We start from the raw sequence: 17393 nt of genomic DNA on the forward strand, positions 1-17393 counted from the left end.
CATAATGTAGACATCTTTCTTGATTAGTAATAATGTCATTGTCAAGTTCTAGTGTGCCCCAAAAGGTCTTGTTACCAACTACAGTATTATATCTGACTTCAACAGTCTCTCACAACCCAGAGCTTTTTAAATACTCGTTAGAAAACATAAACCGAAATGTTATGGATTAGCAGCATAAGCAAGCCCCTCCCTTCAAGATCACTAATGTTAAAAGTCAAGTTCAGTCACCCCAGTACAGACACTTGTTAAAAATGCTTCCATTTTCTTGTCTGTTTCCTGACATACTATCTGACCCATCAGATGGGGCCCAGAAAAGGAGAGCAGCTTTGAACTTCGGTCAGAGGAAACATGAAGTCCAAGCCATAACACAGAAACTCACAGTGTGTTCCCACCTGGACTAGGGCACTGTCTACATGGAAAGCTGTAATGAGCCCTCTCAATCATGTGCTCCCTCTGTGGTGCCAAGGTTTCAAAGTCCCCAGGACCATGTTGTAGACAGGTAAATGTGCACTCAACAATGGCCAAACAACGTTTAAACTTGCAGGAGAGAAGCACAACAAAGAAAAAAATAAAGTTTGAGCTGGTCATTATAAGCAATAAAATCTTTCCTGATAAAAAAAAATCTAATGTTTTCTCTATTTAAATAAAAAGCCAAAGCCACACTTTGAACAGGAGCTTTTCCCTGGCACGCTTTCCTTTCCTCTATAGATAAACTATCTCCCCATACAGTTCCAAGGTTTCCTCATGAAGCCTTGCCTGACTTGCAGATTACACAATTTTTCTTATCAGCTATAAATCTCTTTTAGAGCCTCAATACTATCATTATGTAATAACTAATGCATTCACTAGTCAAAGTTTGACTTCTTGCAGGACTTCAGCACTGAGGAAGAGTAGAGGCTTCTTTCTTTCTTCACTGTTTGGTCTTGAAGCCCCACCCCAGTCCTCCACACAAAGCAAATATTCTAACAATGGCTTGCATGGTGAAGAACTCATCAGCTCTCCATGGAAGCAGGAAGCTAAGGAGGGGATGTTTATCCATGGTGAAATCTACCAACAGTTTTTTGTGATGGTTTCTATGCTAGATGATATGCAGGAGAATAAGTAACAACTTCCCTGAGCTTTTACCTAAATCACTTCACTCTAGACACTAATAACTTCTGACTTTTTCTGGAATTACTCAGGGACTGCATTTTGATAAGAACTACCAAAGGGTTAAACCAAACAAAATGTACTATCAACAAATTAACACAGTGACAAAGCTAAGTTACCAAGTAAAAGGTTTTAATTCCCATTTACTCTCAGACAACACTTTGAAGTGACCCTCTGTGGTTGCCTATGCACTACCTGGTCAGGAAAGGATGTAATTTTAATCAAACTCCAACCCATTCTAAAGAACTTCAGGAAGTGAAAAGAACATACTTGCCCACAGTTATGTGAAAATTCCCTGCTACTTTATTGACATAGAGATGACCATGGATTCTGCACGCATCTGGAGTCAGTGATGAATCATCTTCCCTATAAAGCAAGACATATTCAGACATCTTAATGCACACTGGATATGGTGACCATGTAGTGGTGTAAAAAGGGCACACAGAAAAAATGATTCCCTAAAGACAAACTTTTAGTTAATGTCTTAAGTGTCAGGATTAGGGCAGAGGCTTGGATCTGCTTAGAGATGCTATATAGCTGCTATAGTTACATAAACAGACATCATTATGTATCTTCAAGTCTACTCAAAGGACTAGGTCCCATGCAGAAGAACTATGAAAATCAAAGAGAGTCCAACATCAACATGTGTCCCTCATGTATTTCTGTACTGTGGTACAGGCTGCATGGAAATGACACCAAGGTCAGGAAAAGGCACATGACACACTTGCAAACTGGTGCTTTCTATCTAAGCCAAATAAAGCCGTTGCATATTTTTATTTGAAAAATCACATTCATGATTACAACAATTCTTGTTACCTATTCTGACACAAGAGTAAAAATAAATTCTTAGCCAGAAGGTATACAGTCCTACAATTTGTTCTTAAAACATAGTAAAAATTTCCTATGGAAATACAAAAGTAAAGTAACTCAATGAAAAGCTCAAAATCATCGATATCTTCAACATATAAAACACTTTCTAAGAAAGAGCAGCAGAGCAATACTAAGCCTGTATCAAAGCAAATTTCTGGTAAACATGTGGACAGTGGAAGCACCTATCTCACCTTGGTGGCAGTGCAGTTGATGCACTTTTAAAAGCACTCTTGAATATCACGTCTTGAAGGGAATGCTCTTCTTGCAGCCTACTCTGAATCAGCTGCAGCATCCTAAATGCAACAAAAACAGTAAGATACACACCAAGCCAAGACTTGCTCAACTATAATAAAGCTTCTGAATTAGATGAACCATGTATTTACTACAGGATTATATTCTAGAAGAGAGTTGATTTTCTCAGGTAAAGCGTTATAAATGGCTAGCAATTTAATAGACAGAGCCAGGGGCACCAAAAGGCAACCTTTGCTCTGCTCAATGTCTAAGCTCACCTTCCACACATAAGTACAAAATGTTTATTCCTGTCAAGCACGGAAATAAGTGCTGTAGTATGAAGAACAAACTAAGTGCAGGCCAAACATCAGGGTATTGAACTGGAGGCTACAGATATTATTGAGAAACAATTCCAAGGCTCATTAAAAACTAGGTTATGGCATATCAGCTGATGTCTTCTTTCCCACAAGAATTAAGTTTTATTTTACAGGACTATTCTAAGCAAAATATTATAGTCTTTATGTAACTTTTAAAACAGAATCAATAGAATTCTAGAAAGTAAAGATGATGTAAGAAACAATGCTCAAGGGGCTGGAGAGATGGTTCAGGGGCTAAGACTATTGGCTATTCTTCCAGAGGGCCTGGATTCAGTTCCCAACACCCATACAGTGGCAAACAACCTTCCTGCCCATCAGGGCACCAAACACACATATATGTAGGCAAAACATGCAAACACAGCAGACTGGAGAAATGGCTCAATGGTTAAAAGCACTTCTTGTTCTAGCAGAGGTCCCAGGTTTGATTCCTAGGACCCACTTGGTGGTGTTCAAAACTGTTCATAACTCCAGTTCTAGGATGGTACCCAGACATAGACTCAAGCAGAACACTCATACATATAAAAGAAATCTAAAACTTAAAAAAAATTAAAGTATTCAAGCATACACACAGTAAAATAAATAAACCTTAAGGTAAAGAATAGAATCAATGCTTAGATTCATTTCTTTTAACATGACCTTAAATAATTAACATCTCAAGTCATAAAGTTATGAGCAAGCATAAAAACTACACATAGTAGGGAGAATGAATGGGGACACAGAAATTTTAGGGCAGTGAAACTGCTCTTGATGGTTCAATGGTGGTAAGTGACCTCACACACTGTTTATTCAGGAGTGACCTCCAGACCTTGGGTAACGTTGGGTCCATGCACTCACCGATTCTGACAACAAAGCTACTTTGGTGCTTGATGCTGATAAATGAGTCATGGGAACTCTAGTATCCACTCACATTTGCTGTGAACTTAAAACTACTCTAAAAAAAATATTAAACTTGAAAGTAGAAAAGAAAAACTTACACATATTACATGATCTTAAAAAACACAAGTACTAATTTCACAATACATCATATGTCATCGCAATGATAAAAGTACTGTATAGATATACAAATGAGAGAAAATATTTATGCTCTATCTATCTAGAATACTGGGGCAACAGGCCTGTTTTGTTAAATTACAAATCAAATTTATACAATAAACTTCATTTGAAATAAAGTTTAAATCTAGAAAGAGAAAGCAGACATTCCAAAAAGCTTTGCGTGCAGAGTTTGTAAAGAAAGAGATTGGGATCCTAATTATTTAATGAAATGTACCACCTGAGAGCCAATTCTAAAGGTAAATGTGAATTCTAATATTCACACTGTCAGATGTGGCAGGGCCATGCAGACCTCCACACTTGAGCACCCATTTAGAAGCCGAACAGAAAGAAGTAGTAAGAAGCATCAGAAAGCAGATCCCATCTTCAGATTTATACAGCTAAAGACAAAATATTTGGAGCGCAGGCCAACAGAAGCTGAAAGCTCCCATGTTTTATAAATCTTGCAGTTCAAGTTCAGCTTAATGAATGGCAATGGTCAGAGTTTAAGGAAACTGTAAGATGTCTGCTTTGAACTCAAAAACCAATCGCCAAGTGTAAATGCTGTATGAAGGTATGCAGAAAGCCCAAAACATGATGGAAAAGCCCTCGTTCTTAATAAAAACAGTCTGTTCTCACTCATTACTACCAGTCAATACTGGGGTTCAGTTCCAGCACCCACCATCAGGGAGTTCACAACATGGCATACACATATAAATAAAAATCTTAAAATGTTAAAAAGGAGTAGTTCATGTTAGTACTTGCTGGTTTTTGTTTGCTTTAGCATTCTGAGACAGAGTTTTGTAGTACAGGCTGGCTCTGAACTGTTGATCCTCCTGCCCAGCCTCTTGATATTACTAGGATTACAAGTATGCACCACACATCTGACTCTCACCTTATTTATGGATAAAATATATTTCATCTCTAGATAGAGCTTTCTAGTAAAAGTGCTAGAAACCCAGAAAGCCCTAATTATTCACTGTGTTTGTTCAACCATATTCAATTTAGAAATTAAGATTCTTCCAACCAGGAAAATTGGTAATTAAAAGTAAAAGACTCCAAGTATACTAGGGATTAGAAAACAAAATGTCTGAAGGGAGAGAGAAAACCCTAAGTAAGTACATTTTTGGTAATAATCTGAAATGAGGTAACCTTAAATAGAAGCCATCTTTGGGAACAAAAAGGAGAAAAGCACTTAACACAGAAGCAGTTTCTTATAAGTGCAAGGACAGACCTACTTCTAATCCAGACACTACCAAGAAAGTTACTGGAACAAAGGTCCACACAGGAGTATAAAGCCCCCTCTCATACTCATTGCTCACTGGCTCCCAGGAGGAGAGAGCTTTCCCTTTATGCTGTCTAGGTCAAAATTAACTTTTTATTCTGAGACAGTTTCCATATTTAATGCATGTACTAGAACTTACAATTTAGCCCAGGAAGGAGGTGAACCTATGATCTTTTAGCTTTAGCCCCCAAATGCTGGGATCATACCAAATTCTAAACAATGTTCATATATACTTTCATAGTTAGAAATTTCTAAAAAGTCAATTAAAATAAAAAAAACCTAAAATTTATTTATGGTTCAAAATATACTACAGGGAAGATTATGTATGACTTTCCTAAGATCTGATAAGTTTTTGAAATCATATGGATTATTTATATACGAGAACATTTAACATGCATAGCTTCTGGTCGACAAAGGTGGTGTAGATTTCTATGATGAGGACTGTTCACATTTTACCTCTGCCACTCTCTCTGCTGGGGTGAAAGGTCAAACAGTGCCTGTAACAGAAGAGAACACAGTCACGGCCACACAGGTCTCCTGGCTTCCATGTATCACAAGTGTAAGTAGTTTTCTATGAACAAAAACCATAAACTTACAGTACCACTGACAAGTATTCACAATGTAATCTTCTGTAATGTTTTATTCAAAGATAGCACAAAAAAACTTCACTAATGATTAACTATTTTCCTATGAATAGCCACTGGCATTTATAGGAACAAATACAAGCTGGCAATCAATCAGAAGCTCAAAAACTGGTATTTCAAGAATTAAAATCACTCAAACCCAACATTTTTGAAACTGAAGCCAAACTAAAACAGAACCACATAGGGGTGGGTGGACAGATGCCAGATAAGACAAAGCAAAAGCTGTGGGACTCAAGCACCCCCAACCTTTCTTCCTGATAGGAAAAGGTCACAAAAGAAACCTACATGTCTTTGCTGAAAAAAGGAACCTCAAAGCTTCCCCCATAAAATGAAAAACAAAACCCACAAAACTTTGAATAGTAGAGAGTAAAGGTCCCAGGGAGAATGCTCAGCTGATAAAGTGCTTTCTTGCAAGTATGAAGAACGGACTCTGATCCCGTGCAAAATACCCAAACATGTACAACATGCTTGTAAACCCAGCACTGAAGCAGTGACACAGGTGGGTCCCTGAGATGGCCAACTAGTCTAATGGTTAAGTTGCAGGACAGTGAAAGAGATTCTTATAGTAAAAAAAATGTGGTGGACAGCACCTTCCCCAACACCACCAGAGGCTGCTGACCTTAGGTCTCTACATATATCCACATGTGTATGTAAATGAGTACACTCACATATAAGCTATGAAAAAGCACTAGAACTGAATATTCTGCAAACAGTATAAAATGCAAATGTCTCAGTGTCTACTGGTAACTGTCTAACTCTGAATCTGTAGATCACACTCTAATTTTCTGTAACAATCCCTGAATTTATAAGTAACATAACTCCATGTAAATCACCATGAAATAAACTTTGCTAGTGGAGTAACAGAGATCAGAAGAGGGGATTAGAGCAGCAATAATAAATTATTTATTTTTCTGTCAAAATTTGTACCTTACAGGTGCTTTCTGGTCTGAATTATGAACTGTTCCCCTCAGGCTCCTAAGGTTAAAACCTAGGTCCCCAGCTAATAGTATTAGGCTGGTAGGGACTTTGGGATGTTGACTTCAGGTGTCTTGTCCTAGCCACTTCCTGTCTCTTTGTCACCTGTCCACCATGGGATAGAAGTTTCTCTGCCACACATTCCAGGATCCATGATGTTCTGCCCAAGGAACCATGGCCTGAACCCTCTGAACCTAGGAGTCAAGAGAAGAGCTCGCCCTCAAGGAACCATGGCCTGAACCCTCTGAACCTAGGAGTCAAGAGAAGAGCTCGCCCTCAGACTGTCCCTGACAGCTATTCTGCCACAGAGACTCAAAAACGATGGAAACAAGGACTCATCAAAGACAAACACGTATTTCTGTGCTGTAAACTAAAGTTAATTCAGCAATCAAAACTAGTCCACAAGTTTTTGCCTCAACCCAGTCAATGAATTTGGCTCTTCCTCCATCTTTAGTCATCAATCTTCAAGCTTGCTTAATGATAAGGAAACGAATTTAAAAGACGAGCATGTACACTACATGCCACGGTGCCAGTGGACCACATGCTCATTCTGAAGCTGGTTTAGGACTAGTTCTGGTCAGGTACCATTGCAAGGGCATCTAACCTGTAAGGTGCCATGTGCTGAGTCGACTACATTATGGACAGCTTGCTCTTGGTATCAACATTAGAAGAGGTAAATGCAATGAGCTTCTGTAAGACTGTGATGAGAAAACTGCAGCTCAGATGTGTTTACAGATTGAGGCTTAGACAAAATAGCATAAGTCGTAAAGTCCCCTGACAAAGTGCACAGCACACGCTTACATTCTTATGGCAAACACAAAGGAGGTAGGGGCCTCATAGAAGCAGTGACTTGAAATGTAACACCAGAGGATCCAAAACACCAGCTGTGCTGATCTCAAGCTTTTGATATTAGGTAGAACTTTTCTCCATCACAAATTTCTAGCTTAGATCATTTTTGAAATGAAAAAAAAAAAAATCAAACAAAACTAAGAGCAAATGTCTAAAGTCTTTTCAGCAAATACTTAAAAACCACATAAATCAAACTTACTGGTTCATAAGCCAGACCATCTGCAGAAGCAACCATGGTCTCTGCTAAATCCAGTACATCTGCTCCAACATCTGCATTAAAACAAAGTTTTTACACTTTGCACTTGAATCAAAACTATCATCGGCTATAAAACAGAGATGATGAAAAGAAAACTCAAAATATGTTATGTGACTTTCATTTTTTCAAAAGTTAAAGCAGTAGCATTATGAAGCACTGTAGATAGTATTCCAAAATTTAAAAAAGGTTTTTTTCTACTTTCTGTTCTGAAAAATAGATGATACATGGTAAAAAGCATAAGGTTAACTGGCTAGCTGGCTTTCCCATGTTAAATAGCCTCTAAGTACTAAAGATGCTGATCACACTATTAATCCCAAGAATTATTTTCAGGATTCAAAGAAATGTAAATCTGAGACTTTAAAAAAGATCAAAAGGGAAATTATACTTTGAAAATCAAACATTTCAATGGTATTTAAATATTCAAATTCAGCACACATTCAGGATCAGTGCTACTCAAAATTTAGTTATAACTTATTTCCTTATCTCTTAAAACCATTAACATAAGAAAAACTAAAAAGTGAAAAGATTTTGTTGTTTTGTGATGGAATCTCCCACAAGTGATCCCTTTGGCAACGTAAAACCAGTTCATATTCAACTGTTACCTGAACCAACATCTTGTTGGTTTCCACTTTCCAAAAAGACAATTTCCATGCAAAGCATCATTGCTGATCCAAGCATAATCATATCAGACACTGGTACCTTTCCACTTTAATCAGTATAATCAAGCAAGGCTGGGGGTTGGAAAGGGGAGGTACCTGACGGCCCTTCACTTTCGAGAAACCTTGCACCTGTACTTTAACTGCAAGGTAGAGATGTAAAGGGATCAGGTGAAGCAGGGAAATGTGGAGTGTGGGTAGGAAGCCTGACTCTCTTCACTGGAGACAGACTACCTAAAGCACAACTCTAAATTTTCTTTACACTGTAGTCATGGTCAAGTTAAATCTTTTCAGGTGCAGACAAGAGTCACTGAGGTGATAAGACTAACAGTGGTGAAGGTGTACTCACAGTGACACTTCATGGCAACAGTAATGTCTATGTTGATTCGCAACTTGCTGAAAGAGAAAAGGGCAGCTGTCAGTACCTGTCAGTCAGCCGGACACCAGAAACACAAATCAACTCACCTATGAAACTGTAGCTTTCAGACAGTAAAACACAAAGGTTAGAACTTACATTCCTTAAAATCAGAACAAGAACATTTAAAACATTTTCTTTTGTGTGAACAGCCTGACATGGGTATGAGAAACTAAACTCTAATCCTTTGCAAGAATATGTTTTACTAGCTAAGCCATCCCTCTGGCCCTTCAAAAGTTTTACTTAGTGACTATTCAAAAACATTTCTGCTTCTCCAAAAACACACACCTTTGTTAACAGCAACTCCACAGTCAATAATCCTGAGAAACTAAGGGATATTTCAACAGTCTCAGACTAAACACCAGATACAATGGTTCTTTAAGGACACGAAACTTGAATAAAGAAGCATCAATTCCAAGTTTTTTTTCTTCCATCATAAAACCATCCATCACACACTATGTTGGAATCCTTTAATGCTGTTTCTTTACTGTGGAATGGAATTATACAGTAGATGCTCCAGATGTTCAAGTATCAGTACTCAGTGAAGCATACATGTCCTGGTAGAGACTCAGCCAACAGAAAAAGAGCCAGCCTTAGAAATGGAACCTGTGTCAGGATGAATGAGAGCAAACTACCAGGAAAGCATCTGATACTTAAGGATTTACAGCCTTTTCACTCTGAGACAGGCTCTCACTGTGCAGTGCTGGCTGGCCTGGAACTCGCCATGTAGGTCAGGCTGATCTGGGACTCAGAGATTCATTTGTTACTGCCTCCTGGGTGCTGGGATTAAAGATGTGTACTACCAAAGCTGGCTTTACATGGCCTTTAAATAAGATTCAACCAATGCTTTGCTTTCATATGACTATGCTCATATAAAACTAACTTCCAAATAACAGAATTAATTTTGTGGTGGTTTGAGTGAGAACTGTCCCCAGTAGGCTTGTGTAGTGTTTAGGGAGGTTTTAGAACCTCAAAGGAGGAGTCTTACTGGAAGAAGTACATTCCTAGAGGAGGGTTTTGAGGCTTTATACCTACACCCACTTCCTTAAAGGACTGTTATATCTAATGTTTAAACTGTCCTACACTGTTGCGATTTGCCTAAGTGTGAGTGAAAATGTGACCTACTTACTAGCTAGTTCCTGCATGCATGCCATGCCCTCTCCTATGTATGGACTCTAGCTCTTAGGAACCATAAGCCAAATCAAACTCTTCTATAGTTATTTTTGGCCAAAGTATTTTATCATAGCAACAGAAAAGTCACTAATGCTCATTATTAACAGAACAGTATGAACATACTCAATTCTGTGCTTCCCATAAAACCTTTCTGCTTTAAATGATATATTTTTCAACTGGTATCAATAGGAATTAAAACTTTTAATCACAGACTTCAAATTGTCTGGAACTCAAACCACTCAATGTCAGCCCATATGCAGCTCAGAGAGAGCTGAAAGAATGAGGGGTGGAAACCAAGAAGCCAGGCTCCTGATCCACCATGTTTCAATCAACACGGACATTCCTTAGCCATGATGGAAGGCCAGCAAGAAGGTCCTTGAAAAGACAACCAGTACTTTGAATAACAGATGAGTAATAGTACAGGTGAGCAAACCAAGACCCAACAAGAGTTAGCTGTGAGTTATCTGGGTCATGGAGCCCATGAGCAGAGTCCTACATTTACTATTTCTATTTTACAGAACAGAAAGTCAAAGCACACACAACACAGACTCAGCAACATGCTCAGAGTCGTGTGGTCATTAGCAGAGCTGGGATATGAAGGACATGGGAAGAGTGAACCCATCTCTGCCTATTACCTGAGCCCATCAGAAACATCTGAATAAACCAACTGAGTGACTGCCAAGGTCCTTTTGTCTCCTAATACTTGCTCTTCAAAGATTTAAAGTTATACCAAAATTCAGCTTAGTGTAGACATAATTGCTCCCACATCCCCAGCTAAGGAAAGGCATGTTTCTAGGGCTTTTTGTTTTGTTTTGTGTATTTATCTTTTCTTTTGTTTAAACAAGTGCATACTGAGTCTGTTTTAGAATTTAAGCAGTATTTAAATGATTCTAAAATGTTTCACTCTATGCAAGCAACTAATGATACTTTTCAGTACTATTTCTTCAAAATTAAGATAAACCCAAAATAAAACAATGGATATTTTTAAAAGATGTTGTTTTAGAAACTGTGAATCTAAAGGTATCAAGAAGAAAACAGTTACCTAGAAAAATCCTTGTCTACTTCATATTCATACTTCATCCATGTATCTTGATACACTGAGAATTCCATTATTGTTAATAAAGCCATAGTGGTAAATGCTATTAGAGAAACTGAGAAATCCAACAACAAAAAAAGAGAATTAAAACAATAAAAAAGTAAACAGCTATCTTAAGCAGGACTAACTTAAAAGTATCCATTATGAATGTTATTTAAATAAACAATATAAATGATTTAACTTAAAATGTTATATATGTTTTAAATCAGCTCTGAAATGAAACCCAAGGAGCACAAACATCTACACACTGAAGAAAAACTGTTTGTCCTCAGTTCAACTGCCTCTCACTAGACAGACTTGTCACAGTTTTACACTGCACAAGGTCTATATTTCTTCAAAGCAGTCACAGATAGAATAATAAAAATAAGCATGCTGATAGCACCAACTTACAAACGGCTCCCTTGTTACTAAGGAGTACGTATGTGCTTGTAACTCAATTTGCATCAAATAAGCTCTCCAAGCCACTAAAATACTTTCATCTCTTTTGCAATATCCTAAATATATTACTACTGCAATTAAGTGAAAACTACTCAAAAAGATTCACTAAATCTATACTACAATATTAGAGACAGGCTGTGGAACAAGAACTTGACTCCTTCCACTAACAGGAGTCAATCATAGGGATTAGAACTAGCAAGCCAATTTATTGCACTTTGGTTTTTTTGTTTGTTTTGAGTCAAAGTTTCAATCTGGCTAGTCTATAACTGGCTATGTAATCAATAATGATCTTGAACTTGAGATCCTCCACATCCAAGTTCTGGGATTACAGTCATGTGCTACCACATCATGCTCAGTTTATGTGGTGTGGTGTTCATAGTCAGGGCTCCACACATAGTAGGCAAGCACCACCAACTGAGCTATATGTAACCTTCATTACACATTTTTTTATCCAATGAAGTTTCAAAAGCATATGAAATATTACCTTATTAATTCACCATGGGGAAAGAACAGAAAGTATTTACACTATAGGCATAGATTTTTCTTATATATTTCATCACTTATTTTATTTAACAAATACTCTTCTTTGTACCAAGTGTTACTCTAAACATTTTACCATAAAAAGTTATGTAATTAATACATTAACCCTAGCAAAATAAATACAAATCACCTCATTTCATGGAAGGACAAGAGCAGACAGAACTTAACTAGCTCTCTCTCCACTCTGGGTCCTGTGAGACTCAGCCTTTCTTACAGTAAACATTTACCATCACTCAACCTAGAATAGGAAAAGGCTATGTCCAGTTTCAAGTTCACTTGTATGTAAGAATTTTGTAACGAGAATAATGCACAACTAGAATGGCACCAAAGTGTAATCTGCACTGTGTTGCTCACTAATACTTTAATAAACACTGCTGAAGGCATATGGGCACTGCCAGATGCTACAGGGTGTTAATACAGATAGTAAAGACAAGAAAATTGGCACAATATGAACAGTTACAAAGCCACGGTAAGATCCAACAGTGAGTTCTCCTCTTCATGTGGGCCAGTACCAACATGCTGGCAATCAGTAAGTCAGAGTCTGAACTGAGCTCACCTGTTCCCCCACTGGCTGACGTCTCCACATAGCTGTCAGGAACCTTGGGAAAGGCATCTAACTCTTTCACCAAACTTAAGGTTTTTCTCCGATTCAGTCGCCTCATCTTCAGAAAAACCTTCCTTCTCCTTCATATAGTCATGCTAAGAAACAAACAGATAAATAAATATATGACCAATTTTCTCAGAAATTAACATTGCACATTTTACTCTTTTCTCCATTCCCACTCTTACGAAATTAATAATGAAAAGCAATATGCAAACACTCAATGAAGTGGGAAACTGTCACATTTTTAGTTAAGGAGTTAAAATTAAGTTGAATGTGTGTGTATGTATATATATATATATATATATATATATATATATGTATAAATGTGTATGTATATATATATATATATATACACATTTATACATATACATATATATATATGTAATTTCTACATACGTGGGTAAAGTTATAAGGCAAAACAAGCTGTGGTAAGTTCTCAGACACTTACTCTAAAATTAGCAACACAGGTGTCTCTCGGCGTCCACAGGGAGTTGACTGCACAGATAGTAACAAAACACACAGCACTCCAGACATCTCCTAAAATGGCACACTTGCCAACAATCCAGCACATCTTCTTGCACACTTTAAAATCATCTTTAAATCACTTACAAACCTAAGCAGAAACCTAAGACTGACCTTCCAATCATCCAATCTCTATTCACTGTATATGACAAGATTTTTTTTAATGTGTGTGATGTATATAGGGGCATCTGCTCATGCATGTACACGTGTACATGTGCAGAGATCAATGCTAAGCATTCTCTTCAATCTCTCTACCGTATGTTTTGAGACAAGGTCTCCTACGAACCTGGACCTGATCAATTCATACAGCTGGAGCCTAGATACCCTACGAGTCCCCTGCATCCTCTTATCTATATCCCCACTGTTAGGATTATGTCAGGTACATGTCACCACAAAGAGCTTCTAACATGGGCACTAAGGATACAAACAGCCTTCAAGCCTGTGCAGCAAGCACCAGGCTAAGCCATCACCATAGGTCTCTCATTAACCACTAAAAATGTTCATGCATCTTTAATGAAAAGCACTGCTGTCCCCTAAACTCAGTCCAACTCTTATGTACAGATGTTTGACAGCACACCTAGCTCACAACTTAAAGGAACGTGCTGCCTCCGCTCACTGAGTTTAACTCTAAATCTTATTCCCCTCTCGTGTCCTGACCAAGCTGGCTCTCAGGCTGTTATCTTTGGAGGTACTGAGCTCAAGAGAAACACTTCATACTGTAGCCTTATTTAGAATGTATTTATATTCATATTCTCACCCTGACCCCCAAGTGTGCATGAGAAAGAGAGAGAGAGAGAGATCTCCTTTCTCATGAAGCAGCCTCTTGCCTTGACCTAAGAACTCCGTGAGCACCCCAATCTCATAACCAAAAGTTGAAAAGCCAAACCGCTGCAAAACCCAGGTTGTTGAAAGCAGACATGATGCTCATTTTTCCAAGTGATTCCCTCATTTTTCATCTATATTTTGGATTCCTCCGAATCTTCATTTCAGCTCCAATCCCTCAGAAAACTAACACCTTACTGTTTACTATATATTCTTCTCTCCTAGTGGTCCACCACCTAAATATTCAACACCAGTCTTCTACTGTTCTACTTTCCCTTGACCATCCTCATGGCTTACAGAATCCTTCACAAACCAAGCCCATCAAGTCAAATGTCTTGCAGTCTAAGTTTCAGCAACACTAAAAACCTTTCAGTGTTCATTCTCCCCTCTCTGCCAGAATTATCCTTGTCCTCTCCCCCAGCTTTCACAATGGCTGACTCCATTTACTCTTCTGTGCCTCACATGTCTAGCATGGACTGCACATTCCATTTTCTCCACAGATCAATCAAGGAAAGCAACATGTCTAACTTCACCTTTGCAGTGCCAATGCCTGTAAGTATTGAGGGAAGGAAGGAAAACACATAATAGTAGTACAGACTGCAAATCTAAATATTGTCATATTTGGGTAAGTGAACACTTAAAAACACTATACATAAGGAAGAATTTGGCACTATTCAATACAGAATCACCAGCTCTAAACAATGGCTGTAATATAACTATATTGAAAAAAAAATAAAGAGGGGATTTTACTTCCAAAACTTAGTTATTTTTCATAATAAGCTTAACAAGTGTTTTTAAATTTATACTATGAAAGTATGGCAAATATCTGTTAAGTTTCACAAACCCCCAAACAAACACAATCTATGCCATTCCCATCCCCTTGAGCCACACAGTCCTGCCCATCTGGCTATTACCCAGTCTCAGGCCTCCACCATGATTCTTTTCTGGGACTGTTGTTTTGGAAGGAAACAGGCTGTCACTCTACGTCTCCTATCCCACTGCAACAACCTCACAACTACTTCCAAGAAAGCCATTTCATCTCTAACACTTGACACTATATAAAGCCACTGTTATGACATGACCAAGTTATCCAATGCTTTAAAAAAAATTAACCCGCTCTTTATGAAATCCTCATGTTGTAATTCCCACTCAAAACTTCAATACTAAGACTCTCAAGGAAAGAGTCATGTCCTATTTCTCTTTCTACCACTTCTCTTTGAAGTCTACCATCCCCTACTAACAGTTATGACGACTACTAACTCCCAGTAAAATCCAACGCACTTTGCATATTAACTTCTTCAATGCTGTGGTTGCCACTTGCATTCCTTCTTATAAATAATATGACTTATAAACAGTCATACATCTTTCGCAGGAAGGTGCAAGTGGTTCTATGAAGAACAGAGATTTAATCCCAAGCAGTCCGGCTGCAAAGTCTGTTCCAAATTCCAGTGCCCCCGCCTCCAGGACTTGTTGCCAACTTCTCTGCACACTTATATGCATCTATAGCTTCCCCATGGTTTCTGTACCCGGACCGATCAGTACTCATCTTATTTTTGTCATTCCACCATTATCTGAATCTCCAAAGGCATCATGCACACATGTGGTGTGTATACACACGCTATCCAGGTAAAACACCAATACATATAAAAAGAAAAATAAAATTACAAGAAAAAGGAATGATACAATAGGTAACACAGGTGTGCTTCAGGTATCCTTCTTTAGTAAACTTAACATTGTAACTTTATCTCTGTGCATCTTCAAACCCAGCTTTCCTGGCACTGCCCTTGTGTACATGTCCACACTGTTCCATAAAACCAGACTTGGGAGTCCCTGCAGGATGCTTCTGTCTACTTCAGACACTGTGTTTACACTACAGTGACTTCCAATACTACATCTGGTTTCTTTGCTATCTCCCATAACTGTCCTGTATATTTAAACAAAAGTAAAACCTCAAGGATATGGTGAGAGCAGCTAAGACAATACTTGAACAACTGCTTAAGATATGTAAGAAACAGGATATAAAACTGAGGACAATGCTCACACCTGCTCAATTGAGTTTGATTACTTCTGCAAACAAAAAAGGAAAGGATTTATTTTGAAATGAAACTTATTTAATGAAATTTATTGGGGAGGGGGCACCTGTAGCATTGCACTCATGTAGATGTTAGAGAGCAACAATTTATCTTCTATTACAAATGTTTTGAGTCACCTTCTATTTATAAAATATATTAGTAAAGCCTTTGAAAACATACTTAGTTGAAATCATAGTGGATTAGGACGATCCCAAATTAAAGACTGATGGATGTCCTTTCAAGACCCTGTGAAGGCCCAATATATAAGGGAGATTCTATGCAAAGAGTGTAGAGTGATCTGTTTTCCTGGGTTGCTCAGAAGCCAGAAAACCAAAGAAGCATCATGTCCCATACCTTCTGAGAAAACAGAACACCTTGGTTTTGAACTTTGAATTTTAATATCTGAAGAGACTAAATTTCCACTATTTTAAGCCTCCCAGTTTACAGTAAATTGTCTAATCACACAACTTTCTTCATAATAATAATAATAATAATAAAAAGTTCCCTGGGACAGCAAGTAATATGCTGTATAAGTTTTGTGATCTGAAAAACACAAACCAATCAGCAAACTCTCTGCTATGGACTTCTTACTAGCTGTTATGACAAATCTGACCATCTTCAACTTCTCAGAATTCCTTCCAGACTGTTATCTAAAAGGGTAGAACATATGGGCTGCCAGTTATTCATCAAAATAGAAATGGGGTGTTTAATAAATATACTTTTCAGAAAAGATATTTGAGATATATTTCTAATCAGGACGTTAGAAAATGAGTGGATAATTCCACAAACTGAAGATGGTGTAAACTAACTGTACAAATGTTAAAAGAGGACACTACCAGCAAGCATCTTTCCAGCTGGACCCTGGCAGTGCTCCCCAGGCCCAGCTGGACCCTGGCAGTGCTCCCCAGGCCCCAGGCAATAGTAGCTGCCCAATCCAATGCGTGAGACTGAAACAAGGAGATGCAAAATAGAGAGGAAAGGTCAACAACACATGAAGCAGTTTACAATATAATGTTCTCCAGGAGCAAGAGAATCGTTAACAAGTCAGGAGGCATTACTGATATAAGTAAGACTGTACATGGAGATGCAGGGGAAAAAAATATCCTGCATTACTAATTAAGAGGGGTAGCAAACTGTCCAAATCGAGGACAAGTGTTTAGAGTTCCTGTTAAACACACTCACTGAAATGTTTAAGCAATTTTAGAGATTAGAAAGAAACTATTTTTAAAAATACCTTCTTCTGAAGCACTTCTCTGGCTTTTTGAGGTATTACTATAAGATTCTCATTTTAACAACTGGCGGCTATCATGTAGAAGAATGAGAATCGATCCATTCTTATCTCCTTGTACAAAGCTCAAGTCTAAGTGGATCAAAGACCTCCACATAAAAC

At 38.0% G+C, this 17393-nt stretch overlaps 1 protein-coding gene across 1 annotated transcript in view; it reads right to left on the reverse strand.

Annotated features, from left to right (window-relative positions):
* Positions 1-17393, reverse strand: part of Ergic2 (ERGIC and golgi 2) — a 32561-nt gene that overhangs the window by 12281 nt on the left and 2887 nt on the right. The window contains exons 2-8 of the mRNA XM_021190105.1: positions 12540-12682; positions 10952-11060; positions 8671-8717; positions 7609-7679; positions 5398-5438; positions 2211-2312; positions 1420-1515 (exon numbers count right to left, since the gene is read on the reverse strand). Of these exons, the coding sequence (XP_021045764.1) occupies positions 1420-1515; positions 2211-2312; positions 5398-5438; positions 7609-7679; positions 8671-8717; positions 10952-11060; positions 12540-12645 (572 nt within the window). The 5' untranslated portion in view covers positions 12646-12682. The remainder of the gene's footprint in view (positions 1-1419; positions 1516-2210; positions 2313-5397; positions 5439-7608; positions 7680-8670; positions 8718-10951; positions 11061-12539; positions 12683-17393) is intronic.

This window comes from Mus pahari, chromosome 2, assembly GCF_900095145.1.
Source record: "Mus pahari chromosome 2, PAHARI_EIJ_v1.1, whole genome shotgun sequence".
NCBI lineage: Eukaryota > Metazoa > Chordata > Mammalia > Rodentia > Muridae > Mus > Mus pahari.